This window comes from Hippopotamus amphibius, chromosome 13, assembly GCF_030028045.1.
Source record: "Hippopotamus amphibius kiboko isolate mHipAmp2 chromosome 13, mHipAmp2.hap2, whole genome shotgun sequence".
NCBI classification, from domain to species: domain Eukaryota; kingdom Metazoa; phylum Chordata; class Mammalia; order Artiodactyla; family Hippopotamidae; genus Hippopotamus; species Hippopotamus amphibius.
In genome coordinates, this window is record NC_080198.1 from 43,968,277 (window position 1) to 43,995,469 (window position 27,193).

Genomic DNA, 27,193 nt, shown 5'->3' on the forward strand with positions numbered 1-27,193 from the left:
TCATGAGGTAATAGGGGAAACCTCTTGGTAATATGGGGAACCTGAAGAGCTAGACAAGAATAAAAAACCGTAAAGACAGTAAATTCCATCACCGCGTCCTATGGAGCCACTTCCTTAGCTGCCAGATGATTTCAGTTCCTCTCAGGATTCCTCCCAGGCCAGAGTCACCCCAAATCTTCATTGGCACCTGCTCTAAGACTGTAAGTTGAGGCAAGGTCTCAAAGCTCTGGGCCTGCTGTTGGTGCGGGAAAGGCGGCAGCCTGGTGCAGCCACCCACTGGTCCTCTCCATGCAAGGCGTGGCTCCTTCCTCTGCAACTTCAGTGATGCCATCCGTCTCTGGGGAGGCTCAGCCAGTGGACTGTAGCCAACTAGCAAATAGCTAAAGCTCGGAGGTGGTGGGAAGGGGAATGCCAGTAGGTGCCTGGGTCTGGGCCTCTGGTCACTGCCAGAATCCTGAGACCTCTGATGGGTGTCCAGGTCCTCTCAGAACTGGAACCACAAAAGGGTATGGGGGGAAAAAAAACGGTATGGAAATCCCAGGGAAGGGTTACTGCTCTCGGCCTCCCTCTTGTGTATTCAGCCAGACTGCTCACTCAGCCAGACTGTTTCCTGCCTCAGCTCATTAGGATTGGGGCTGCTGCTTTCCATAAGGCACCTTTGTGAGAAGGACAAAAACGATCTCCTAACTCCAGGAGAACATAGCCACACCAGGGTGCAAAACTTGGCATGGGCTAGCTTCACTGCCTGGCACCCTGGGCTGAGCACCGTTGGTAGGGCAGTAGCCCTGCTTGGGACCATCTTCTCCTTGCCTATTCAAATACACTTTTCATCAAAGAGGCAAGGCTGTGGGACTCAGGGCCAGGCATAGTCCGCACAACATGGTTTTGGAATGTTAACACTTCCCAGTTTCACCATAAATAGCAGACTCCTCCTTGCTCAACTTAGAAGGGTAAAGAAAGAAGAATTCTATTGCTCTGAAATACCTTCTGGGAGGACTCAAGGCTCAGAACTCCAGGGTGTTTACCCCAAGAATTGAATGAAAGGAAAGAACAGATTTCCTGGGAGAACTGTGCCTGTTCCCTGGATCAACAGGAGTTGAAGGCCAGGGCTCCAGCTGCCCCATCAGCTTCCCCCACCCCAGGAGCACAGGCAAATCCAGCCAGCCCAGGGCCACCTGGACACATTGCCTGGTGATGGGCGCTTTGCCCAGCAGGACTTCCTGTGGGCAATAAGGAGGCCGTGGGAGCAAATGAAACTGCCAGCTCCTGGGTGGGGCTCCCCCTCACAGCCCTACTACTCACAGCTCAACTTTGGACATCCCACTGGTGGACACACAGGCTGTGGAATCCGAGTCCCAAATTCAACCCAACGGTGGGGCCTTAGGCAAGCGGACTGGCCCCTCTGAGCCTCGGTTTTCTCATCTATGAAATGGAGATAAGAAGGTCTGCTTGGCAGGTGGTAGGGTTTAAATAAGGTAAGTGACACCCATGCCTTTGATGGAGTGGGGCACAGAGCTACTGTGTTCATTACAGAGCTCAACGGAAGCTGGCACACTACCCAGATCACCACAGCAAAGTGGGGCTGTGGGCGACTGACCAGCTTCCTGTGATGCAGTAGGTGGGACTGCCTCTGTGCCCATGTGGCCTCCCACTTCTGCCTGGCCTGCCCATTCCACCTGCATAGGGGTTGCTGCCTGGGATAGAAGCCCATCTAGGCTCGGGCAGCGTGTGTCAAGGGACAGATCCCCTCTAAGCCGCCCAGAGCACTGCAGCTACTGATGGAGCCTAGCCCTCTCATTCTGCAGTTGGGGAAACGGAAGCCCCAGAGAGGAGACCAAGGAATGTTCTCAAATGTCACACCTGATTCAAGCTGCCCAGGATCCACCCATCCCTTCCTCCCTCAGTACAACAGTCCCAGCACTTTTCCTCCGTGTCCACCAAATATTTTCATGGGCTTGACTCTTACATAGCGGGTGCTAAGGGTGTATGTGTGAGGAAGAAGCTGGAAAGGTTTCGAGGATGAGGGAGTCATTGGCAGAAGTTGGGGGGATGATTCTACCTTGATGTCATCATCCCATCTAGATGAGCAGATCTTCAAGGAAGCCAGCGTTCCTTGAGCGTTTTGCATTCCTTTAGGCAAAGTTTAACTACCTGTTCCTGTTAGTGGCATCTTGCCCAATTCTCCCCAAGATTCTTGGAATCAGTTCATCCCTGAAATGAAAAGCCAGGCAGGTAAAAGTAGGAGGAAGACAAGAGACTAAAACTAGCTTCCAAAGGCTTGCTCTGGAGTTGTGGCTAGGAGAGCATTTCTGCCTAGTCCTGCCTGTTAAATCTTCTCCAGAAGAGAAAGACACTTAGAGACGCTGCCAAGTCTAGGATGGCAGCTTCTCCACTTTGATTAGCACAGGCAGTTCAGGCTTTAGCGGAGGCCTACCTGGCCCATGCAAAGGGAAAGCATTCTGAGAATAGCTAGCAAACCTCGGGTTCCCAGATGCATCCCACAGGCCCTGAGGAGGTCCATTCTGAGCGGGTTTTCTAGGGTCCGGAGTTAGAGCATCTCAGCCAGTTCTGGGTTCAGCTGACTTTATTAGATTCAAATGGAGCTGTAGGTGCCATGTGGTGAATGTGTGTAGCCAAGGGTGGGTGCCACAAAGTGCCTTCTTGCCTAGTGTCCAGCAGCTTGGAGGATTTCCAGGGCCAAGGAAGCCACTGCACTGTTGGCTGACGAACTGTGAGAAAAACCAAAGTAGAAACATTTAGGCATCTCCAGGGTAAAATGCCCTGTCTTCCAAAGGGGCTTTTGCAGCCAAGTACCTGATGGACTAGCTGCTTCCCAGAGCTGCCCTGAGCATCATCTTGAGAAGCAGAAACAGAATTCCCAGGCTCTGGGACTGTGAGGTAAGGATCCCAAAGCCCACAGTTCCATCGGAGCTCAGCACGGGCCCTGCCACCACTCGACGTCTGACCTGCTTTGGCTAGGTGCGCCGATGCTGAGCTGTGAGGGCAAGTCGGGCAGTCAGCAGCCAGAGCATGCCCGGCGCCTGCCTGCAGCTGACTTGTGCCAACCAGCAAAGATCGCAGCCTCTGACTCTCTGTGCTCCATGGTGCCCCTTCCCTGCCAATCAGCCAGAAGCTTTGGGTTTCTTATTCTCCTAGGTGTGGATGTGCAATTAAGAGCTTCAAATGAAAACTTTGTTACTGGAGCAAATTGTTTGAGATACATTTAAACTGGTGCCTTAACAACTGTTACCAAAGAAAAGAACAGCACATGGCAGTGTGCCTTGAAATGTAAAATTAACGGATGGCACACTCTTGACTACACAGAAATACAGCTGTTGACAACTGGAGGCTGGGGGGCTGCATAAAAGAGGTGGGTTGCTGGGGGATGGGACTGTGACCGGAGACGGTGCCACGCATTCCTGCTCTGTGCATCAAAGGTTTGTTTGAGGGCTGAGGGAATGCACTTGAACTCAGCCTGCTCCTGGCTGAGGCCAGGCTACTCCGGTGGAGCTGTGCTGCCCGCTCCACCTGCCAGAGCAGCTCTTGGGGGCCAGTGACTGTCACGGAGGGCACACCCACCCGGCAGGGCCCCATCAGAACTGAGAATGCTGCCATCCACTCGCTCTTGGTCAACATAAAACTTTTTTCTGGTGGGGCCATCTGAACAAAGCCCAAATGGGTTAACTGCAGAGCAGCAGCCGGCCGACCAGTACGAGATCTACCTGGTGTAGACGTGTTAGCTGCTGGAGCGTTATGTGTGGGTACAGAAGAGGCTGCCAGCCTCGGAGTCTTGTTCTCACGTATTTGGTCAAAATCTGGGCCCAGCTCTCCCAAACTGGTGCAGTGTGAAGATGTGCCGGCTTCAGACCCAGCGGGGGGAGCCCCACATTGTCAGGCCCTGGAGAGGAAGGGCCCTCACGAGCTACCCACTCAAGTCCATGCCTCCCAGTGGCTCTCCCATCCCTTCCCGGCACACATCTGCTCAGAGGGGCTTCATCTCAGCTATTTGCACAAAGCCAGGGTCCCTAGGGATGACGTCACCTGCTCCTCACACACACAGTCCAGAGGAAGGCCTGTGGCCCAGCCCTGGAAGCCGCTGTCCATGCCTCACACCACAGGGGCCCCCAGGGTGAGGAGGGGCCCCTCCCGTCAAAGTCAGCCTGTCCATCCCCTCAGCTCACAGTAACCATGGATAAGAACCAACATCTTTGGCAGGAGCAATTTCCTCTTTATTCCTATGCAGTTTTTGTCTGGTCACTTGGCACTAGCATTTTAAATAAATGACTCATCAGCCCTACCCCCACCCCCTGCCACCACCTCTCAGGTTCAGGGAGCGCAGGGGTGTATGTGATTGTGGCAAGAACCTTCCCCGTGCCCTCACTGCACAGGCTTCAGCATCACCGGGGGGCTGGCAGAGCGGCTGGTGCCTCCCTCCACAGGGTGCACCATGTTCTGGGGGACAGGGCTGTCCTGGTCTCTGCACCTCACTTCTAGGATGTTCTAGACGTACTGACCATGTTGCTGAGGACTGGGAGGCTGACCTAACCTCACACGGCCAATGTCAAACAGTCTCTTCTGTAGGTGTAAACTTGTATTCAAGTTTTCCCTCTGAAGGCAGCTGGGACTGTAGAGCAAGCTGGGCTGTGTTTGAACCCCAGGCCTCCAGACCCTCTGCAAGGTGGTGATAATGGTACCTCTGGCCGGGCATGTGTGCACAGGCGGGTACTTCTTTTCTTATGAGGTTCATCACGTCTCCCACCTGGTGTTCCCCCCCAGCTGGTCATAATCCACTCTCGTCCCCATCCCTGCTCCCTATAGGTGGGAATACTGCCTCCCCCTGCCGCAGGGCTAGGATATTCTACTTTTCTCCTCCTGTTACCTCCCCCCATCTGCATAGTGGGGACTCCCAGGGGGTGGAGGGGCAGAGTGGCCCGTCCCACACTGGGAGGGAGGGATCTCAGTGGGCAGTGTCAGATGGGAAAGTGATGGTCGCTGCTGTGCAGGGGAAATGGGGGTGGGGGGAGAGGAGAGGAGACAAGGAATGGGTGAGGCTATCTGCTGAGCCCGTGTACCCTCGGTACTGCTCCTCCCGGCCCTCCTGGGCCAACTTACTTACCCCCCAGCTGGGGCCAGCCACTCCAGAGCCCGCAGGAGGCTGCCTGCACTCTTGAGGCTCTCCAGGTGCTTCTCATTGGAGGTGATCTGCAAGGGAGCGAGAGGAAACTGGTCGGCTGGCCCATCCCTGACCCGTGATCTGTTGGACGGGAACCCTGAGTCTCAGGCTACCTGTGTTATTGGGCAGTGGGCCCTAAGCCCTGAGACCCAGTGCACTGCTGACCACGGAGGTGGAGGCAGACACTGGCCACCCTTGGGGGGTGAGCAGGAGGGAGTCCGCTGCAGCTAGAGATGTACCAGGTTAGGATGGGGTGCCTCCTGTCGGTCCCTTGGGAGGGTTTGTGTTGTGGAAGCCTGAACATTTCAGTTAAAGCAAATCATGGGTGAACAAACTTTCCATTTGGTTCCAGGACCCAGTGGGCCCTTGTGTCCCCAGCCCAACACAACCTCTTTCATATGGACAGAAGAATGATTCTGGGTTCCTGGTCATCTCAGGAGCCTGGGAAAAGGAAGAGGCACTAATAACCAAACCAGGGCACATCCCCCACCCAGGTACCCTGGGAAATGTGCCCTTGCCAACTGCCATAGTCCTGGGAGAAGCGGAGGAGAAACACCTGGGCATCTCTGACTCTGCGGCACCACAGGCAGAATAATAAACTCTCGGGGCTGGAAGGGACTCAGGTAGATGCTGACACAGCCCAGGCTCCCAGACACCTCCTAATTCAGCCACTTCATAAAACAAGTCCATGCCCCACGAGGCAGGGGAGAGAAGACTTCAGGAATGAACCTTGATGCCACTATTAGACTTGTTCCTCTTAATTTGCCATTCATGTCCTATTTTTATCTTTGTTATTTAAAAAATATTTTCTAATAAACACTTGTATGGCAATTCACATTCAGAAGGCACTGCAGTTTCCTGTACATTTTCTCACTTATCCCTTTCAATAGCCTCTCCTTACAAGGTAAGCATGTAGTGTGTTTTATAGATGAGGTAACTGAGGCTTAGTGAGATTAAAGGACTACTATGGCAGTACACAGAGAGCTTGAGCCTAACCCCACACGAGGCTGGAACCAGGCTGGCCTTGGTCGCCCCCACCATCTTTCCACTTGAGCATGGCAACCAGGGCTGGATTATCATCTCCCTAGCTCTCAAGAAGAGGCTGAGCATTTCCTAACCAATCGTTCATGGTGATAGGAAGGTCACAGGGGTAATCAGACCTTAACATGGCCTCTGAATTGCATGTGAGTGAATGTGCACCTCCACTGAGATCCTACCCCGCTTCCTGAGTGTGCCAGACACCAGCTGCCAGCTCAGCTGCATCAGGTGCAAAGATCTGCATCTTAAAAGAGCTGCATGTAAATTTGTTCTGAACTTACACACAACTTGATGAGTTCATTAGGCTGCTGTGGTTCAGTTATGTCTGAAGCAAGCACAAACTTACCCTGAAAGGGTCTTCGGCGAGTATTTCCATCTAATTTTTCTCAAAACTGTGCCTCATACAGCTCAGTTGAGCTACACCCAGACTTGTTGTCCTGACCAGCCCTACTGTGGGATCGTAAGAGGCTGTGCTCCAAGTTGCAAAGAAATAACAAGACTACATTCACTCACAAGGCTAGTTGAAGGTACAAGTAGAAAAATGCAGTGAAAGTTATGTGACCAAAGGGATAGACCAAAGTAGCACCGTGTGCAGCTGACATAAATGCAAACATAAACAAAGCCAAGAGAATTCATTGGAAACTTAGCAACATCAGCTGTAGTCCTGTCTATAAAGATGAGTTAATTAGAAAATAAAAATTTTAAATAATATCAATCAGAGGTTCTAGGTCTGGGAAAGAGAGAAAATACATGCCACTTTTTCTCTCCATATCAAACCTGAACAGAATGCAGAGCGCAGCTCTTTGAGAACAGTGAAAAGTAAACAGCACCAGCAGACGGTGGGGAAGGACACTGAACCCAAAGCACCATCACTTCTTTCCCTCCCGTAGAGCCAACCTTGAACTCAACACACCCAAACCCCAGAAGTGGGGCAGATGAGAGAGCCCCAGGAGAAGCCAGGTTTGAGGAGTGGGAAAGGAAACCTCCAAAAGCTCAGAGAGAGCAGATGAAACCCCCTTTCCTTTTCCTGAGTTCTCTTTTGCCCCAGGCCCCAGGCAGTTCTATGGTGGCAGCAACTGGAGCCATCAGCCAAAACTCCCCTCTCTGTTCTCACAATGTTTGGCCCAGACATGACAACTGCGGAAGTCAGCAGTTTGTGGCCAGACAGGAAACGGGAGGCTCAGGGAACCAGAAAGTACTGGGGAGATAACAGGGACGAGCTCAAGAAAGCAACCCCGTAAAATTGTTTATGAACTTCTAGGCTCACTTTCAACCTGTGCTGGTTAAATACAGAGGTTAGAAAAGATACGCTGTACAAACAGGAATCAACAGAAAGCTAGAGTGTCTGTATTAATATCAGGCAAAGAAGACTTTAGAACAAAGAAAATTACCAGGGATAAATAAAGACTGACATTTTGATAAAAGGGTTCTCTAAGAAGATAAAACAATAAATGTGCTTGCATCTAGCAGAAATTTAAAATACATAAAGCAAGACTGATACAACTGAAAAACCAGACAAATCCACAATTGTAGTTGGAGACTTCAAATGACTCTCATGGTAATAGATAGGGTGAAGTAGACCAGAAACCAGCAAGGGTATGAAAGAGTTGAACACCACCATCATCCAACTGGATCTCACTGATATTTGTAGAGCACTAAGCCCATCAACAGCAGAATTTACATTTCCCCCCCAAGAATCCAGGAACATTCACCAATGTATACAATATTCTGGGTAATAAAACAAATCTTAACTAATTTAAAAGAACTGAAATCATATAAATTACATTCTCTGATCATAACGGAATTAAACTAAAAATAAAAAACAAAGATAACAAAAATATCTCCAATCACTTGGAAATTAAACAACACACTCTTAAATAATCCAAAGATCAAAGAGGACATCCCAAGGAAAATTAGAAAGTATTCTGAGCGGAATGAAAATGTCTATACAATATATCAAAGTCTGTGGGGTGCAGCTAAAGCAGTGCTTAAAGAGAAATTTATAGTACTAAATACATTAAAAAAGGCCTCAAATCAATAATCCAAGCTTTCATGTTACACTAGAAAAAGAGCAAAACAAACCCAAACCCAAACCGGGAAGGAAAAAGAGCAGAAATCAACAGTAATGTGGTAAACGTAGGCCCAAATATATCAATATCTACATTAAATGTAAGTTTACCAAGTACTACAAATAAAAGACTAACATTTTTAGATTAGATATAACCAAAATAAAACACAACTGCATGATGCTTACAAACATACCTTAAATACAACGGCACAGAACAACTGAAGTTTAGAGAATGAAAAAAGATATGACACATTTTTTGTAACCAAAGTAAGCTGGTGTAGCTGATATCAGACAAAACTGACTTTAAGCCAATAATTATAACTAGGAATAAAGAGAGACATATATATTCATAAAAAGATCAACTGACCAGGAAGATATACCAAGTCTAAATTCTAAACATACCTAACGCCAGCCTCAAAATAGGTAAAACAAAAAATGACAGAACCAAAGTCAGAATTAGACAAATCCATAATTATGGTGGGATACTTTTCAATCTGTCCCAGTAACGTGCATACGAGAATCAGGAGGAGTATGGATGTTTTATACAAGATTAACAAATCTGACCTAATTGACCTACATAGAAAAATTCATCTAACAACTGCAGAATATATGTTCTCTTCAAATGTACATGGAAACTTTTCAAAATATACCATATCCTGGGTCATAAAGCAAGTTCTGACAAATTTCAAAGGTAGAAATCTAACAAAATATTGGGTTGGCCAAAAGGTTAGTTTGGGTTTTTCCATAAGACCTTATGGAAAAGAATGAACCTTTTGGCCAACCCAATATGTCAGGAACTATATGTTAAAAACTACAAAATGCTGATAAAATTTTTAAAAAACGAAATAAATGGATATGCTATGTTTAGGAATTAGATGACAATATAATAAAGATATTAATTTTCCCAAAATATAGGTTTAATGCAATTCCTATCAAAATCCCAGCAGGATTTTTTGCAGACCCACGCAAACAATATCAAAGTTTTGACAAGTGCACAAAGATAACTGAATGGGGGAACATTTTTGAACAAATGACGCTAGAACAAATGGATGCCCCTATGCAAAAACATGACCCTAGGCATATATCTTACATCTCAAATGAAACATCACTCAAGGGAGTTCCCTGGGGCCCAGTGGTTAGGACTCTGCGCTCTCACTGCTGAGGGCCTGGATTCAATCCCTGGTCCAGGAACTAAAATCCCATAAACCGTGCAGCATGGGCAAAAAAAAGTAAAAATTAAAAAAAAAAAATCATTCAAAATGGATCATGGATCTGAATGTAAAATGTAAAACTATAAAACTTCTGGAAGAAAATATAGGAGAAAATATATGCAACCTTGGGATTGTTGATGAGTTTTTAGATACAAGACAAAAGCACAATCTCTGAAAGAGAAAAACTGACAAAATGGCCTTTATCAATGTTAAAAACTTTGCTCTTTATGTACGTACTATGGACTATTAGCCATAAAAAGAATGAAATTTTGCCATTTGCAGCAACATGGATGGACCTAGAGATTATTATACTAACTGAAGTAAGTCAGAGAAAGACAAATATCATATGATATCACTTATATGTGGAGTCTAAAAAATAGTACAAATGAACTTATTTATAAAACAGAAACATACTCACAGGCATAGAAAACAAACTTACAGTTACCAAAGGGAAAGAGGCGCAGGGAGAAACGGGGAATTTGGGATCAACAGATACACACTACTGTATATAAAATAAACAACAAGAATTTACTGTACATCACTGGGAACTATATTCAATATAGCAATAAACTATAATGGAAAAGAATACAAAATATAGATAAGTGTAAATATACACATGTATAGTATAACTGAATCATTTTGCTGTACATCTGAAACCAACACAAATTGTAAATCAATTACACTTCAATTAAAAAAAATTAAAATAAAAATTTTCAAAAGGCCTTTGTTTTTTGTAGAAGATTGATAAGAGAATAAAACAAAGCACAGACTAGGAGAAAATATTTGCAAATCACATATCTGATAAAGGACTTTTATCCAGAACATATAAAGAACTCTTAAATTTCAACAAGAGAACAACCAACCCAGTTTTTAATTTTTTTAATATTTTTGGAAGCTGTTAACTTTTTATTTTTAATTTTTTACAATAAACTGCATATATTTAGAGTGTACAATTTGGTATCCCAATTTCCCAATTCATTCCCACCCCAACCCTCCCTGCTTTCCCCACTTGGTGTCCATATGTTTGTTCTCTACATCTGGGTCTCTGTTTCTGCCTTGCAAACTGGTTGATTTGTACCATTTTTCTATAGTCCACATATATGTGTTAATATACGATATTTGTTTTTCTCTTTCTGACTCACTTCACTCTGTATGACAGTCTCTAGGTCCACCCATGTCTCTACAAATGTCCCAGTTTCATTGCTTTTTACAGCTGAGTAATATTCCATTGTATATATGTACCACATCTTCTTTATCCATTCATCTGTTGATGGACATTTAGATTGCTTCCATGTCCTGGCTATTGTAAATAGTGCTGCAGTGAACATTGGAGTGCATGTGTCTCTTTGAATTATGGTGTTCTCTGGGTATACGCCCAGTAGTGGGATTGCTGGGTCATGTGGTAGTTCTATTTTTAGTTTTGCAAGGAACCTCCATACTGTTCTCCATAGTGGCTATATCAATTTACATTCCCACCAACAGTGCAAGAGCATTCCCTTTTCTCCACACTCTCTCCAGCATTTACTGCTTGTAGATTTTCTGATGGTGCCCATTCTAACTGGTGTGAGGTGATAACTCATTGTAGTTTTGATTTGCATTTCTCTAATAATTAGTGATGTTGAGCAGCTTTTCATGTGCCTCTTGGTCATCCGTATGTCTTCTTTGGAGAAATGCCTATTTAGGCCTTCTGCCCATTTTTGGATTGGGTTGTTTGTTTTTTTGATATTGAGCTGGATGAACTGTTTATGTATTTTGGAGATTAATCCTTTGTCTGTTGATTCGTTTGCAAATATTTTCTCCCATTCTGAGGGCTGTCTTTTCATCTTGCTTATAGTTTCCTTTGCTGTGCAGAAGCTTTGAAGTTTCATTAGGTCCCACTCATTTGTTTTTATTTCCATTATTCTAGGGGGTGGATCAAAAAAGATCTTGCTGTTATTTACGTTGAAGAGTGTTCTTGCTATGTTTTCCTCTAGGAGTTTTATAGTGTCTGACCTTACATTTAGGTCTTTTATCCATTTGGAGTTTATTTTTGTGTATGGTGTTAGGGAGTGTTCTAATTTCATTCTTTTACATGTAGCTGTCCAGTTTTCCCAGCACCACTTATTGAAGAGGCTGCCTTTTCTCCATTGTATATCCTTGCCTCCTTTGTCATAGATGAGTTGACCATAGTTTACCTCTGGGCTCTCTATCCTGTTCCATTGATCTATATTTCTGTTTTTGTGCCAGTACCATACTGTCTTGATCACTGTAGCCTTGTAGTAGAGTCTGAAGTCAGGAAGCCTGATTCCACCAACTCCATCTTTCCTTCTCAAGATTGCTTTGGCTGTTCAGGGTCTTTTGCGTTTCCATACAAATCGTAAAATTTCTTGTTCTAGTTCTGTGAAAAATACCATTGGTAATTTGATGGGGATTGCATTGAATCTGTAAATTGCTTTGGGTAGTATAGTCATTTTCACAATGTTGATTCTTGCAATCCAAGAACATGGTATGTCCCTCCATCTGTTTGTGTCGTCTTTGATTTCTTTCATTAGTGTCTTATAGTTTTCTGAGTACAGGTCTTTTACCTCCTTGGTTAGGTTTATTCCTAGGTATTTTATTCTTTTTGTTGCAATGGTGAATGGGATTGTTTCCTTAATTTCTCTTTCTGATCTTTCATTGTTGGTGTATAGAAATGCAAGAGATTTCTGTGTGTTAATTTTGTATCCTGCAACTTTACCAAATTCATTGATTAGCTCGAGTAGTTTTCTGGTGGCATCTTTAGGATTTTCTATGTATAGTATCATGTCATCTGCGAACAGTGACAGTTTTACTTCTTCTTTTCCAATTTGGATTCCTTTTATTTCTTTTTCTTCTCTGATTGCTGTGGCAAGGACCTCCAAAACTGTGTTGAAGAGTAGTGGTGAGAGTGGACATCCTTGTCTTGTTCCTGATCTTAGAGGGAATGCTTCCAGTTTTTCACCATTGAGAATGATGTTTGCTGTGGGTTTGTCATATATGGCCTTTATTATGTTGAGGTAGGTTCCCTCTCTGCCCACCTCCTGCAGAGTTTTTATCATAAATGGGTGTTGAATTTTGTCAAAAGAGTTTTCTGCATCTATTGAGATGATCATGTGGTTTTTATCCTTCAGTTTGTTAATATGCTGTATCACACTGATTGATTTGCGTATATTGAAGAATCCTTGCATTCCAGGGATAAATCCCACTTGATCATGGGGTATGATCCTTTTAATCTGTTGTTGGATTCTGTTTGCTGGTATTTTGTTGAGGATTTTTGCATCTATATTCATCAGTGATATTGGTCTGTCATTTTCTTTTTTTTGTAGTATCTTTGTCTGGTTTTGGTATCAGGGTGATGCTGGCTTCATAAAATGAGTTTGGGAGTGTTCCTTCCTCTGCAATTTTTTGGAAGAGTTTGAGAAGGATGGGTGTTAGCTCTTCTCTAAATGTTTGATAAAATTCACCTGTGAATCCATCTGGTCCTGGACTTTTGTTTGTTGGGAGATTTTTAATCACAGTTTCCATTTTGTTACTTCTGATTGGTCTGTTCATATTTTCTAGGTCTTCCTGATTCAGTCTTGGAAGGTTATACCTTTCTAAGAATCTGTCCATTTCATCCAGGTTGTCCATTTTATTGGCATATAGTTGCTTGTAGTAATCTCTTATGGTGCTTTGTATTTCTGTGGTGTCTGTTGTAACTTCTCCTGTTTCATTTCTAATTTTATTGATTTGAGTCCTCTCCCTCTTTTTCTTAATGAGTCTTGCCAGAGGTTTATTGATTTCACTTATCTTTTCAAAGAACCAGCTTTTAGTTTTATTGATTTTTGCTATGGTTTACTTTGTCTCTATTTCATTTATTTCTGCTCTGATCTTTATGATTTCTCTCCATCTACTAACTTTGGGTTTTATTTGCTCTTCTTTCTCTAGTTTCTTTAGGTGTAAGGTTAGATTGTTTATTTGGGATTTTTCTTGTTTCTTGAGGTAGGATTGTACTGCTATAAACTTCCCTCTTAGAACTGCCTTTGCTGCATCTCATAGGTTTTGGATCATTGTGTTTTCATTGTCATTTGTCTCTAGGTATTTTTTGATTTCCTCTTTGATTTCTTCAGTGATCTCTTGGTTATTTAGTAGCGTATTGTTTAGCCTCCATGTGTTTGTGTTTTTTACAGTTTTTTTCCTGTAATTGATTTCTAATCTCATAGCATTGTGGTCAGAAAAGATGCTTGATATGATTTCAATTTTCTTGAATTTAGGAAGGCTTGACTTATGACCCAAAATGTGATGTATCCTGGAGAATGTTCCATGTGCACTGGAGAAGAACGTGTAATCTGCTGTTTTTGGATGTAATGTCCTATAGATATCTCTTAAATCAAGCTGATTTATTGTGTCATTTAAAGCTTGTGTTTCCTTATTAATTTTCTGTGTGGATGATCTGTCCATTGGTGTAAGTGGGGTGTTAAAGTCCCCCACTATGATTGTGTTACTGTCGATTTCCTCTTTCATGGTTGTTAGCATTTGCCTTATGTATGGAGGTGCTCCTATATTGGGTGCATATATATTTATAATTGTTATCTCTTCTTCTTGGATTGATCCCTCGATCTTTATGTAGTGTCCTTTCTTGTCTCTTGTAACATTTTTTATTTTAAAGTCTATTTTATCTGATATGAGTATTGCTACTCCAGCTTTCTTTTGATTTCCATTTGCATGGAATATCTTTTTCCATCCCCTCACTTTCCATCTGGATGTGTCCCTAGGTCTGAAGTGGGTCTCTTGTAGACAGCATATATATGGGTGTTGTTTCTGTATCCATTCAGCCAGTCTGTGTCTTTTGGTTGGTGCATTTAGTCCATTTACATTCAAGGTAATTATCGATATGTATGTTCCTAGTACCATGTTCTTAATTGTTTTGTTTTTGTTTCTGAAGGTCCTTTTCTTCTCTTATGTTTCCCGCTTAGAGAAGTTCCTTTAGCATTTGTTGTAAGGCTGGTTTGGTGGTGCTGAATTCTCTTAAATTTTGCTTGTCTGTAAAGCTTTTGATTTCTCCATCGAATCTGAATGAGATCCTTGCTGGATAAAGTATTCTTGGTTGTAGGTTCTTCCCTTTCATCACTTGAAATATATCATGCCACTCCCTTCTGGCTTGCAGAGTTTCTGCTGAGAAATCAGCTGTTAACATTATGGGAGTTCCCTTGTATGTTATTTGTCATTTTTCCCTTTTTGCTTTTAATAACTTTTCTCTGTCTTTAATTTTTGTCAGTTTGACTACTGTATTTCTTGGTGTGTTTCTCCTTGGGTTGATCCTGCCTGGGATTCTCTGCACTTCCTGGACTTGGGTAGCTATTTCCTTTCCCATGTTAGGGAAGTTTTCAACTATAATCTCTTCCAATATTTTCTCAGGTCCTTTCTCTCTCTCTTTTCCTTCTGGGACCCCTATAATGTGAATGTTGGTGCATTTAACATTGTCCCAGAGGTCTCTTAGGCTGTCTTCAGTTCTTTTCATTCTTTTTTCTTTATTCTTTTCTGTATCAGTGATTATCACCATTCTGTCTTCCAGGTCACTTATTCGCCCTTCTGCCTCAGTTAATCTGCTATTGGTTCCTTCTAGTGTATTTTTCATTTTGGTTATTGTGTTGCATATCTCTGTTTGTTCTTTAATTCTTCTAGGTCTTTGGTAAACTTTTCTTGCAACTTTTTAATCTTTGCATCCAATCTTTTTTCAAAGTCCTGGATCATCTTCACCATCATTATTCTGAATTCTTTTTCCAGAAGAGTGCCTATCTCCTCTTCATTTCGTTTTTTTTCTGGTGTTTTATATTGTCCCTTCATCTGGTATAAAGTCTTTTGCCTTTTCATTTTCTCTTTCTGTGGCTGTGATTTTCAGTTCCACAAGATGAAATACTGCTGATACTGCTTGATTCTGCTGTCTGCCCTCTTGTGGAGGAAGCTGTCTAGGAGGCTCGTGGGTGCTTCCTGATGGGAGGGACTGATGGTGGGTTGGGCTGGGTGGGCGGAGCTCAGTAAAACGTTAATCCAATTTGGTGGGTGGAGCTCAGTGACACTTTCATCTGCTTGTCTGCCAATGGGTGGGGCTGTGTTTCCACCCTGGTGGTCATTTGGCCTCAGGCTACCCAGCACTGGAGCTTACAGGCTCTTTGGTGGAGCTAATGGTGCACTCTGGAAGGGCTCACGCCAATGAGCACTTCTCAGAACCCCTGCTGCCCATGCCCCTGTCTCCTTGGTGAGCCACAGCTGCCCCCCACCTCCAAAGGCAACCCTCCAACACCAGCAGGTAGGTCTGGTTCAGTCTTCTATGGGGTCACTGCTCCTTCCCCCTGGGTCCTGGTGAGCACTTTTTTGTGTGCCCGCCAAGAGTGGAGTCTCCATTTCCCCCAGTCCTGTGGAGGTCCTGCAATCAAATCCTGCTGGCTTTCCAAGTCTGATTCTCTGGGGATTCCTCCTCCCATTGCTGGACCCCCAGGTTAGGAAGCCTGACATGGGGCTTAGAACCCTCAGGACTTCTGTGGTATAACTGTTTTCCAGTTTGTGAGTCACCCACACAGCATTTATGGGATTTGATTTTAACGCGATTGTGCCCGTCCTACTGTCTCATTGCGGCTTCTCCTTTGTCTCTGGATGTGGGGTGGGTTTTTTTGGTGAGTTCCAGTGTCTTTCTGTGATGGTTGTTCAGCAGTTAGTTGTAATTCTGGTGTTCTTGCAAGAGGGAGTGAGTGCACGTCCTCCTACTCTGCCATCTTGATTCTTTCTCCCTCATGTGAGTTTCTAACTAAATGGATCAACCTGCTGGTGTTGGAGGGTTGCCTGTGGAGGTGGGGGGCAGCTGTCCAACCCAGTTTTTTAAATGGGCAGAAAATCTGAATAGACACTTCATCAAAGAAGGTATTATGTATGGATGGCAAAAAAAGCAGATGAAACGATACTCAATATCCTTTGTCACTCAGGAAATGCAAATTCAAACTGCAATGCAATACCACTACATACCTATTAGAGTGCCTAAAATTCATACAACTGACAACAAATGCCAACCAGGATGCAGAGTAACAGAAACTCTCATTCATTGCTGTGGGAAAGCAAAATGGTACAGCCACTGTGGAAGACAGTTTGGTGATCCCTGATAGACCTGAACATAGTTTAACCTTACGGCCCAGTAATTGTACTCTTAGGTATTTACCCAAGAGAAATGAAAACTTAAGTCCACACAAAAACCTGTGTGCAAAAGTCTGTAGCAGCTTTATTCAAAATCACTAAAAATAAAAAAAGAACCAAGATGTCTAACAGGGAAATGGAAAAACAGCTAGGAAAGCCTTCATGCCTTACTTGGTATATAGGTCTGATTGGATTTTTAGAATGAGATATCAGTAAAGATAAGTCTGGATAATTTTTGAGAAGATAAGAGTTTTAATTTGCGTTGCTAAATTATTTTGTCCTATGACACCAATTTCCTATAATCAGTCAAGCTTGTAATGTTAGCATTTTAAGTGGCTTTCAAATAATCCTTAGGAATGAGTTACTCCTTTTTCCCAGAGTCTGGTCTCCTCTTCAGCCACAGAAGGTTATAAATTATCATGGGTACCAAACTTCTTTTAGAAACATCCTACTGTATTTATCAGTGTGCCTTTAACCTTCTATTTTATCAGTACTTAAACTTTGTTAAAAAGCAAATCTGCTCAAAAGTCATCCCACCTCTTTCTCTTCCGAGCTACCTAAGTAGAGAACATTCTGGGCACACGGAGACCCATTCTCAATGAGGCAGGAGGGAAAGTGACCCTTGTTGACTGAGACACTGAATTCATGGCTGAGCAACTGCTGGAGAATTTTTCACGGCCCTGATTACAGTAGTCAAGAGCGAGCACTGCAGTGACTCTTTAAGAAAATAAATAATGCAAGAGGACGGGGGAAAGAGTGTCAACACAAAACCTTCCTCCTGTGGTTCATATTTTCATTACAAGTCAGTTACTTCCCATTAGCCAAGACAAGGAAACAACTTTATTTTGCAATAATGTTGTATAGCTGAGGTTCCTGGACCTCTAAGAGTCCACGGGCAGATTTTATTATTTCAAAACATCAAGTGGCAGGTGTCCATTTCCTATAAACAAAGCCATGCCTGCCTCACATTTTTCCTGCTGCTAAGACATCGGACTGGTAGCTGGACAGCTAAAATCAATCAAAATGGAAACAGGAATTATACTAAATACATGCAGTTCACCTGGTAGACAGGCATCCTTTCGAAATGTTGGGATCTTTAAGGGAAACATTATTAAAAAGTTGGGAATTTGAGCTTAGAATTCAGATGAGCTTAGAAGGACAACTCCTCCACGTGTGTTTAACTGAGGGTATATAAAAAAGCAGATGATGGATTTTGGGTAAATACACTACTCAATTCAACCTTCTGCTACAGTCCTAGAACATGGGTTGTGTCAAGGAGCACTCAGGAATCGCTTAGCGTAACCAAAACACTGAAAGGAAAGGTGCCTGTCCCATAGAATCATCCCTCACCACTCCCACCAGGCTCACAAACTGTAAGATAGTGGCTTTTTTTTTTTTTTTTTTTTTTAAACACACCCACCCGCCAGGACACAGTTTGGGTTGGCTCCTTTCTGGATTTCAGCTTCCCAAATGCAAAACTAACAACAGAAGTCATCTCAGGCCCCCGGTCATGGCAGGAGCCTGAAGTCAGTGGCCTCCTCAGTGTGCGGGGGATGCTGAGGGGACACTGGGTCTCCCAGGCCAGAATGGCCACAAAGCCAGGCCTGGTGCCAACATTCCTCAGCAAAGGCCTTAAAAAAAAAAGGCGTAAGTCAGAACATACTTTACTTTGTATCATCGTGATATATGGTGAACTTATGCTCATAAATCTTGCAGCTGTAAAAGCTCGGCTGCCAGCTTCTCTGCTTGGAAGTGGTTCCAGGCGTGGAGCCCAGTGGCCATGAGGGAGGCAGGTACGGGCAGGCCGCAGCCTCTGGTACGCGTGTGTGATGATAACGTGTCTGTCTCTTCCCTGATCCTGAATGTGTGTGGCACAACGAAGCACGTTAACCTTAGTTTTCTAATCGTGAGTCCCTCTGGACAGGCCTGGGCAACACGGACAGACCAGAAAAAACCCAGCAGGCGGAGCTGATGGGAGCGAGTGCGGCCAGGTGCTCCCCGGCGCTTGTCGTCACAGACACGCTTCACACACGGGAGGGTTATGTTAACGCCGTGGCCTTCAGATCTCATAAATGCGAGAGTAAAAGCAAGCAGGTAATTGTGACAACTCTACCTCAGAGAGTTTCAATTTCAAAAATAAACCTATCCAAATAAACCTATCCGTCGAGCCCCTTTATTTTCTTCTCTTAACATATACTGTCTCCTCTTCAGTGAAGGTTTCCATGTTACCTCAAAGCCATTTCTACCCCTTGTGTATCGAGACTCACTATCCCCTTGCCTTCAGAGGCCAGGATGGAATCTGGGAAGCCGCACTGGTCGGCGTGATGGAATCTGGCCGTCCCTCCCCGTTTTCCACCTGGCATTGCGGTGCTCATTCTGGGTCTCTCCAGAAACTTCTTGAGCTGCCTCTCATATCCACATTTAAAGCAAGACTGTATGAATAGAAGCTGCTCTGCATCCAGGTCTGTGTGCATCTTCCACAAGATGCCGAGTGCATCTGGGGTGGAAGGGAGTAATTCTCATGCATGGCTTTGGCTGCCTCGTGGCATCTGTGCCTTCACTCGAATCCATTTAGAAACGTTATATTCCTCAACAAAAGCAAGTGAGGCCCCTTCTGACAAGGGCCAGTAATCAGGTGGATGATCCGAAGGAAATCTAGAGTAAATCTGCTGTCAGTAAATCTGCTCATCACCAAGGAGGGGGTCCAGTTGGAACCTACACTGGAGCATCTCGAGGGCAGAGGTGAGGTCCTGCAGATAAGGCAGGCCCAGTTCCAAAGCCTTGCTCACCCGGATTTGGCCCAGACCCTGTGAACTCAGGTTCTCTGCAGGGAGACCAGGACATTACACTAAAGCTGGATGGTACTGGGGCAGAAGCAGCACTGTCTTTGCATCCAGGTGGACCACTATGGAGGCATTTTCCCATGCACTACATGGAGCACAGTGTAGCTTTAACTGACAGGGAGACCCGGAGAAATGGTGTCATCTGGATACAGTGATTCCTCAAGTTGAAGAAGGCTGAAGAAGAAGAAAACAGCTGAGCTCCTCTTGTTCAAGAGCACCCATGAGTTTCCATGCTGAGCACCCAAGGAGAATAGGGAGGGGAGAGGGCAGGGGGATGCACAGGCATTCACCAATGTGCATATAGGCAGAGCTAACAGAACCTAGGTTTCAGATAAAAACTGTTGCGATTCCCCTTTGTCCATAAGACTAATTGAAGCAAAAGGCCTTAGAGCAAAAAGAGCTTGGAATCTAGGTCAACAAAGGAAATGAACATTTCTTTTTTTCTTTTTTCATTTTTTTGTTGTGGGGAGCTGCGTTGGGTCTTTGTTGCTGTACACGGGCTTTCTCTAGCTGTGGCGAGTGGTGGCTACTCTTCATTGCGGTGCATAGGCTTCTCAGTGCGGAGCACAGACTCTAGGTGCTTGGGCTTCAGTAGTTGTGGCTCGCAGGCCCTAGAGCACAGGCTCGGTAGTTGTGGCACACGGGCTTAGCTGCTCCACTGCATGTGAGATCTTCCTAGACTAGGGATCGAACTCATGTCCCCTGCATTAGCAGGCAGATTCTTTTTTTTAAAGAACTTTTATTGAGATACAATTGACATACAATAAACTGTATATATTTAAAGTATACAATTTGATATTTTTTTCATATTAATAATGTATATATGGCAATCCCAATCTCCCAATTCATTCCCCCCAATCCCCCACTTGGTGTCCATATGTTTGTTCTCTACATCTGGGTCTCTATTTCTGCCTTGCAAACGGGTTGATTGGTACCATTTTTCTACATTCTGCATATATGTGTTAATATACGATATTTGTTTTTCTCTTTCTGACTCACTTCACTCTGTATGACAGTCTCTAGGTCCACCCATGTCTCTACAAATGTCCCAATTTCATTCCTTTTTACAGCTGAGTAATATTCTGTTGTATATACGTGCCACATCTTCTTTATCCATTCATCTGTTGATGGGCATTTAGGTTGCTTCCATGTCCTGGCTATTGTAAACAGTGCTGCAGTGAACATTGGAGTGCATGTGTCTTTTTGAATTATGGTGTTCTCTGGGTATATGCCCTGCAGTGGGATTGCTGGGTCATATGGTAATTCTATTTTTAGTTTTGCAAGGAACCTCCATACTGTTACCATAGTGGCTGTATCAATTTACATTCCCACCAACAGTGCAAGAGCATTCCCTTTTCTCCACACTCTCTCCAGCATTTACTGTTTGTAGATTTTCTGATGGTGCCCATTCTAACCGGTGTGAGGTGATACCTCATTGTAGTTTTGATCTGCATTTCTCTAATAATTAGTGATGTTGAGCAGCTTTTCATGTGCCTCTTGGCCATCTGTATGTCTTCTTTGGAGAAATGCCTATTTAGGCCTTCTGCCCATTTTTGGATTGGGTTGTTTTTTTGATATTGAGCTGGATAAACTGTTTATATATTTTGGAGATTAATCCTTTGTCTGTTGATTCGTTTGCAAATATTTTCTCCCATTCTGAGGGTTGTCTTTTCATCTTGCTTATAGTTTCCTTTGCTGTGCAGAAGCTTTGAAGTTTCATTAGGTCCCACTCATTTATTTTTATTTCCATTATTCTAGGGGGTGGATCAAAAAAGATCTTGCTGTGATTTATGTCAAAGAGTTTTCTTCCTATGTTTTCCTCTAGGAGTTTTATAGTGACTAGCTTACATTTAGGTCTTTAATCCACTTGGAGTTTATTTTTGTGTATGGTGTTAGGGAGTGTTCTAATTTCATTCTTTTACATGTAGCTGTCCAGTTTTCCCAGCACCACTTATTGAAGAGGCTGCCTTTTCTCCATTGTATATCCTTGCCTCCTTTGTCATAGATGAGTTGACCATAGTTTACCTCTGGGCTTTCTATCTGGTTCCATTGATCTATATTTCTGTTTTTGTGCCACTACAATACTGTTTTGATTACTGTAGCTTTGTAGTAGAGTCTGAAGTCAGGGAGTCTGATTACTCCATCTCCATTTTTTCCCTTCAAGATTGGCAGGTGGATTCTTAACCACTGTGCCACCTGGAAATGAATATTTCTGAGCACCTATTATGCACAGGTACAGAGCTAAGTGCTTTCAAATATGTTATCTTCTTTCTGACAACCGTGAAAAAGAAGTATTCCTATGCTCATTTTACAGAAGAGGAAACAGAAGCCAGCAGGGCTAATGTGACTTGCCCGAGGTCACCTGGCCAGCAGGCTCTGAGCTATGACCCAGTCTCCCCAACTTCAAGATCTGTGCCCTTCCTGAGAGTCCACTCCATCCCCACAGCTGCTAAGCACGCTGCTCAGCTGTTGGCCAATTGGCTGATTAATAACAATTAATGACCAACTGACTGATGACATGGTATTTCTCTTCAGGCTCCACTGCGTACATGCCGGTGCCCTAGTATAAAGGCTTACCACCTGTGCTGCCAGGTGCCCTGGCCACCCCGGTAAGTCATCGGGCACCCTCTGCTCCCCGATTGTTACTGTTTTTGATCCCCATCATTTCCAGTGGGAGCAGGGACCACAGAATCTCTCTCCTAGACAGCATCAGGGGTTCCAGGTCTTGACCAAAGGAGTCTGTGGATCACGTGTACTGTCTAGCAAATGCACTCTGATGTGGAGACCACCACTCACCCAGCAATTTCTCTCAGTGCCTGGTGACCAGAAGGCTTTTTTTGCACCTCTCCTCACACCCTCAGGTAGAGGTCTGTCCATGCTGGTGATGAGACGTGAACTAACAGTTTGTGAACCATTATATCCTGCTCTCGTCACAAAGACCCTATGAGGAAGGGCTTCTATGACCTCACATTAGAGATGGGGGGAGGCTGCTGGTCAGCGGGGTTGGCATGGAGACCAGATCTGGCTGACTCACTCCACTGCCCCCGCTGCCCCAGTCACCATGCTGCCCTCTGCCTCCCTCATAAGCATCTGGGTGCAGAAGCACCAGCACAGAGACAGCCAGTGTCCCCTGGGGAAGACAGGAGCTGATGCCTTCCATGAGTAAGGAGGAGGCTGCCATTCTGACAGGGAGGGTAGCCAGCCCCAGCTTCCAGGAGCCCGGGTGCCCCAAGGAATGGCTTGGCCTGCGGTGTTTAAGACCATGGCCTCTAGAGCCGGCGTCAAGTTGGGGAGCACTCTCCTCTCAACTGATACTTCCAGATTTGGGAAAGCAGCAGGCAAAGAAGGACGGATGGTAGGCAAATAGTTATCAAATGGCATGGGCACGTCGACTTGAGTGAGAACACGCCGGTGTGGAAGGATCTTCTTTCTGTTGACCTTTCCTTCTGCCTCCGGGGGTCTGTATGCTCCCCAACCTGGCTTGACACCTTAGTTCTCCTCTCCAAACCCCTGTCCGTACCTGTGGGCACCTGCTAAACCCAGAGCCCATGGAAATGACATGCTGAGGATTTGAGTGTTTTTCTTTTTCACCCCATAAGACATGATTGTTTTCTAGAAGAAAATTATACATATCTACCCTCTTCATTTTAGGCCAGCCAATTCTCTCAGCTCTCTTCAGGGCAGTAAAAATGCCCTTATTGCTTAGAAACTGTTCATAATTACATCAGTTTCTGGCCATTAAATCCAGTAAGTTTAAAATATTGAATATAAATATGGCTGGTTTGGGAAATCTTTTAAACCTGATCCAGCTAACTACAACAGCCAGGTCCAAAATAAGTGAGGAAAAAGCAGTTTTAATTGGCAAAGAAATAGGATTGCGGACCTCTTGTGGATAGAAGAATGAACTATAAGTTGGTCCAAAGAACGTGGTGAAACACAGGATCAGGCCACACCATTTTCCCCAGAGGACCTGATCCAAGTGCTTAGAAAGGCAAACATGAGAGAACAGGTTTCCAAGGCAGTGGCACTAGGATGTCAACCATGGGATGTGGCTAGAATCAGTTCCTCACAATAGAAAACACACAAGGTAGGAACCTTCCTGTGATTTGCTAAGTGTGAGCATTAGGGTCATAAGAAGTAAGGAACTGTGTGAGTAGATATTATGTGACCTTGACCCAAACGAATCTCAGCTGATCCTTAGGAATGCTCTATGGGGTCATACTGAGGGGTCTATTTGACAATGCAGCCCCTGAATTTGTGATGTGTATGTGTGTTAATGGTGGGGCTTTGAGGTGGGGAAGAAGTAGACAGTAGAAGTGCTGCATCAGTGCCTGTTTCCAGTCCTTTCTCTTAACTTTCTATTGGATGCTGGGGAAAGGGGTGGGGTGGAGTGGGCAAGTGAGTGATATCAAGTCAACAAGGCTTAATAGGACCCCCAGTTTCCTTCTTTCCTTAATTCCTCACTCTACCTAGTGAGGATACTGTCGGCCACTAAACCACGCTGCTGTGATCCAGCATCATAGAACAATCAGGAAAATGCTCATTCTGTAATGTTAGGTAAAAAGCAGAAAACAATGAGTGGAATGTGACTGCGATTATGCAAAATGACTATGGGGATGTGCTAAGTTTGAGGCCTCCAGTGTTATAATCCTCGCTCCCTAGGCCCTCAGTCTAGTGAGAGGCAGGCAGAAAAGAAATCACAGTTCGACACGAGCTGAAAACACATGAAGGGTCTTTCTGCAACAGTAAAGAGCCTGACAAATCTCAGTTAGCATGATTCTGTCGTCAAGAAGACAGGGTGTTGGGAATTCCCTGGTGGTCCAGTTGTTAGGACTCCGTGCTTTCACTGCTAAGGTGCAAGTTCAGTCCCTGGTCAGGGATCTAAGATCCTGCAAGCCGCATGGTGTGGTCCAAAAAAAAAAAAGACAACAGGGTGTCTTGAGCACCTGCAATATGCCAAACCCTGTTTAGATTCTGGGGATATAGTGTAGGATCGGTGTCAAGGCAGAGCTTCCATTGTGAGAAACACAGTTAAAAAGTAAACAGAATATCCTTAAAAAACTAAAAACAGAATTACCATATAATCCAGCAATCCCACTCGTGGGCATATATCTGGAAAAGACAAAAACTGTAATTCAAAAAGATACATGCACCCCAGTGTTCTTAGCAGCACTATTCACAGCACCAAGACATGGAGGCAACCCAAGTGTCCATCGACAGATGAATGGATAAAGAAGGCGTGGTCTATGCATATACAATGGAATATTACTCAGCCATAAAAAAGAATGAAATAATGCCTTTTGTAGCAACATGGATGGACCTAGAGATTATCATACAAAGTGAAGGAAGCCAGACAGAGAACGACAAAATAGCACATGATATCACTTATAGGTGGAATCAAAAAACTGATACAAATGAACTCATTTACAAAAAAATTGATGCACAGACAACAACAAACTTGGTTACCAAAGGGGAAAGGGCAGCGAGGGATAAACTGGGAATCTGGCTTTAGCAGAGGAGAGAGAAACACTATTATATATAATAAATAAACAACAAGGTCCTGTTGTACAGTACAGGGAACTATGTTCAATATCTTGTAATAACCTATAATGGAAAAGAATCTTAAAACGAACATATATGCATATAAATATATAACTGAATCACTTTGCTGTATACCTGAAACATAAATCAACTATACTTCGCTTAAAAAAAGACTAAACAAGATACTTTGGGACAGTGGTGGGCATCACAGAGAATCAAGCAGGGGAGAGGAGAAAGGGTGGGGGGCGGCCAGGTGGCCAGGACCAACTCCCCGAGGAGGTGACGCCTGAAGATGCAATAAGAAAGAAGCAGGCACGGGAAGAGTCTGAGGATGCGTATTCTGCGGAGGGGCAAGGGCAGCAGCCACGAGGGTCCTGAGATGGGAAGGACCCTCGTGGGGGCCTGGAGGCGGCGGGAGCAGGGACCTGCTTGATGCAGGGAGCCAGGGAGCAGGGGCTGCAGAGATGGCCCGGGGGAGGTGGGGGAGAGCAGTGACCCACATCCAAGGACGCACCCACCGGTACCGGCTCCCCAGCCGCACACCTGGCCTTCCACTGAGCCTTCCACTAAGTGAAGACGAGACGCTGCCTGGCCCTTGGTCCTGGCCAGCAGAGACCGCGCCTCAGCAGAGGTGAGGCAGCGGTGACCACCAGGGTGAGGCTGCCAGCAAGACGAGCACTGACAACCCTTTCTCACAGGCAAAGGACCTAAACTGACCCTTCTGGGGGTAAACGAGAGGAGAGTCTGCATTCTAGAGGTCAAGCTATGGAAACAGAGCCCTTGAGATTTCTATCGGAAATAAAGCAACTCAAGGACTTTTCTGAGAAGAGGGGGAAAAGGCAGGCAAGGAGAGCTTAGATCTGAAAACAGATAACACGGATTACATATCAATTCTCAGAGTGGAGGGGGAAAAGCTACTGACCATTATCAGCAAGCTTGTAAACAGACTTAGCAGATGAGCGTTTTATTTTTTGGTAAGTGACCACTTGTTAAAAACACAGCAAAACTGTCACCTAGATGAGTGAAGTCTTCAGCCTCCTCCTGAAGCACGTCACAAATGGGGGAAGGTCAGGTGGTCACGGCCGGCTGTAATCTCTGCCGCGCTGAGTGGGCACCCTTGGCGGCCATGCACTTGGGGTTGGGTCTAGGAGCTTGGCCCCACAGGCCCTCAGCGCAGCCAGGACAGAGGATTCCGGAGGCATCGGGTTGGGATTTGTAAGTTCGGATGGAAGGCCTCAGGGAGTGAAGTTCAAGGCAGCCAGGCCTGGAGACTGGACCAGAATCCTCCGCCTGGCCCCCAGCCAGGAAGGCACGTGAAGTAAGGGACCACTCAGGGCTGGTGGACGGATCTGCAGCCATGGTCAGCAGAAGTGTGGCCGCACTTTGTGGTGCAACTCCATCACCCTGGCAGTATCCTCGTCACGTGTCAGAACAAGGCGAACACGGGAGGGCAGAGCTGCCCACATGAGCTACGCTTGAGCTAAGAGTCTACTCACTTCCCCTCCTGTCGTGCACTGTCCTCCGAACTTTATCCTATCCTCTGGGGCTCTCTAAGGAAACATCAGGGCTGCTGAGACTTCCTCAGACTGATAGAATTGGGAGGGAAGTGAAACGGGAAGGAAAATGAAAGCACATTTGGTTGATACAATTAAAACCATCAGGCATCAATTAGTCCAAATTTAGGCCAGACGCTGACTGCTGGACAGCTGAAAAGTCCCCTGGTGGCTGTTATGTTTGCTGAGGGACTTGATCAAATACTCCATTTGGAAATATTTTACTAATGACCATTTTTAGAAAATGAGCAGCTCCTTTGAGATCTCGGCCTCCCCTCCCGTAGCCCAGACCTCAGTTGGAGGAAAATCTTTGTGAGACCCTTTGAGACAGGCTGGCCCCACAAAGGGGAAGGGGCCTGGTGAAGTTCCTGGATTTTCACCTCAGAGAGACAGGTCCGCTGTCAGCTGACCCCAAAGCATCCATTCTGCACAGCTGGGTGGTGACAAGGAGCGGTGCGTGTGTGTGCGTGTGCGTATGGTGGGGGGTGGGTGGGCCTGGGAAACTCCCAGGAGAAGTCTGCTGATGCAGACATTCCCTGCTCTGGATGAACCTGACGGACCACACAGAGACAAGCAGGGTTGGTATGTGCAGGAAACAACTTCCC

General features: G+C 45.0%; 1 protein-coding gene across 4 annotated transcripts in view; it reads right to left on the bottom strand.

The window, feature by feature from the left end:
* Positions 1-2,532: 2,532 nt before the first annotated feature.
* The window catches only part of ULK4 (unc-51 like kinase 4), a 559,288-nt gene continuing 534,627 nt past the window's right edge, over positions 2,533-27,193 (bottom strand). For all 4 annotated transcript variants that reach the window (XM_057704482.1, XM_057704479.1, XM_057704480.1 and 1 more), the window contains 2 exons: positions 5,117-5,202; positions 2,533-2,729 (listed from right to left, as the gene is read on the bottom strand). In XM_057704482.1, coding sequence (XP_057560465.1) covers positions 2,666-2,729; positions 5,117-5,202 — 150 coding nt within the window. In that variant the 3' untranslated portion in view covers positions 2,533-2,665. The remainder of the gene's footprint in view (positions 2,730-5,116; positions 5,203-27,193) is intronic.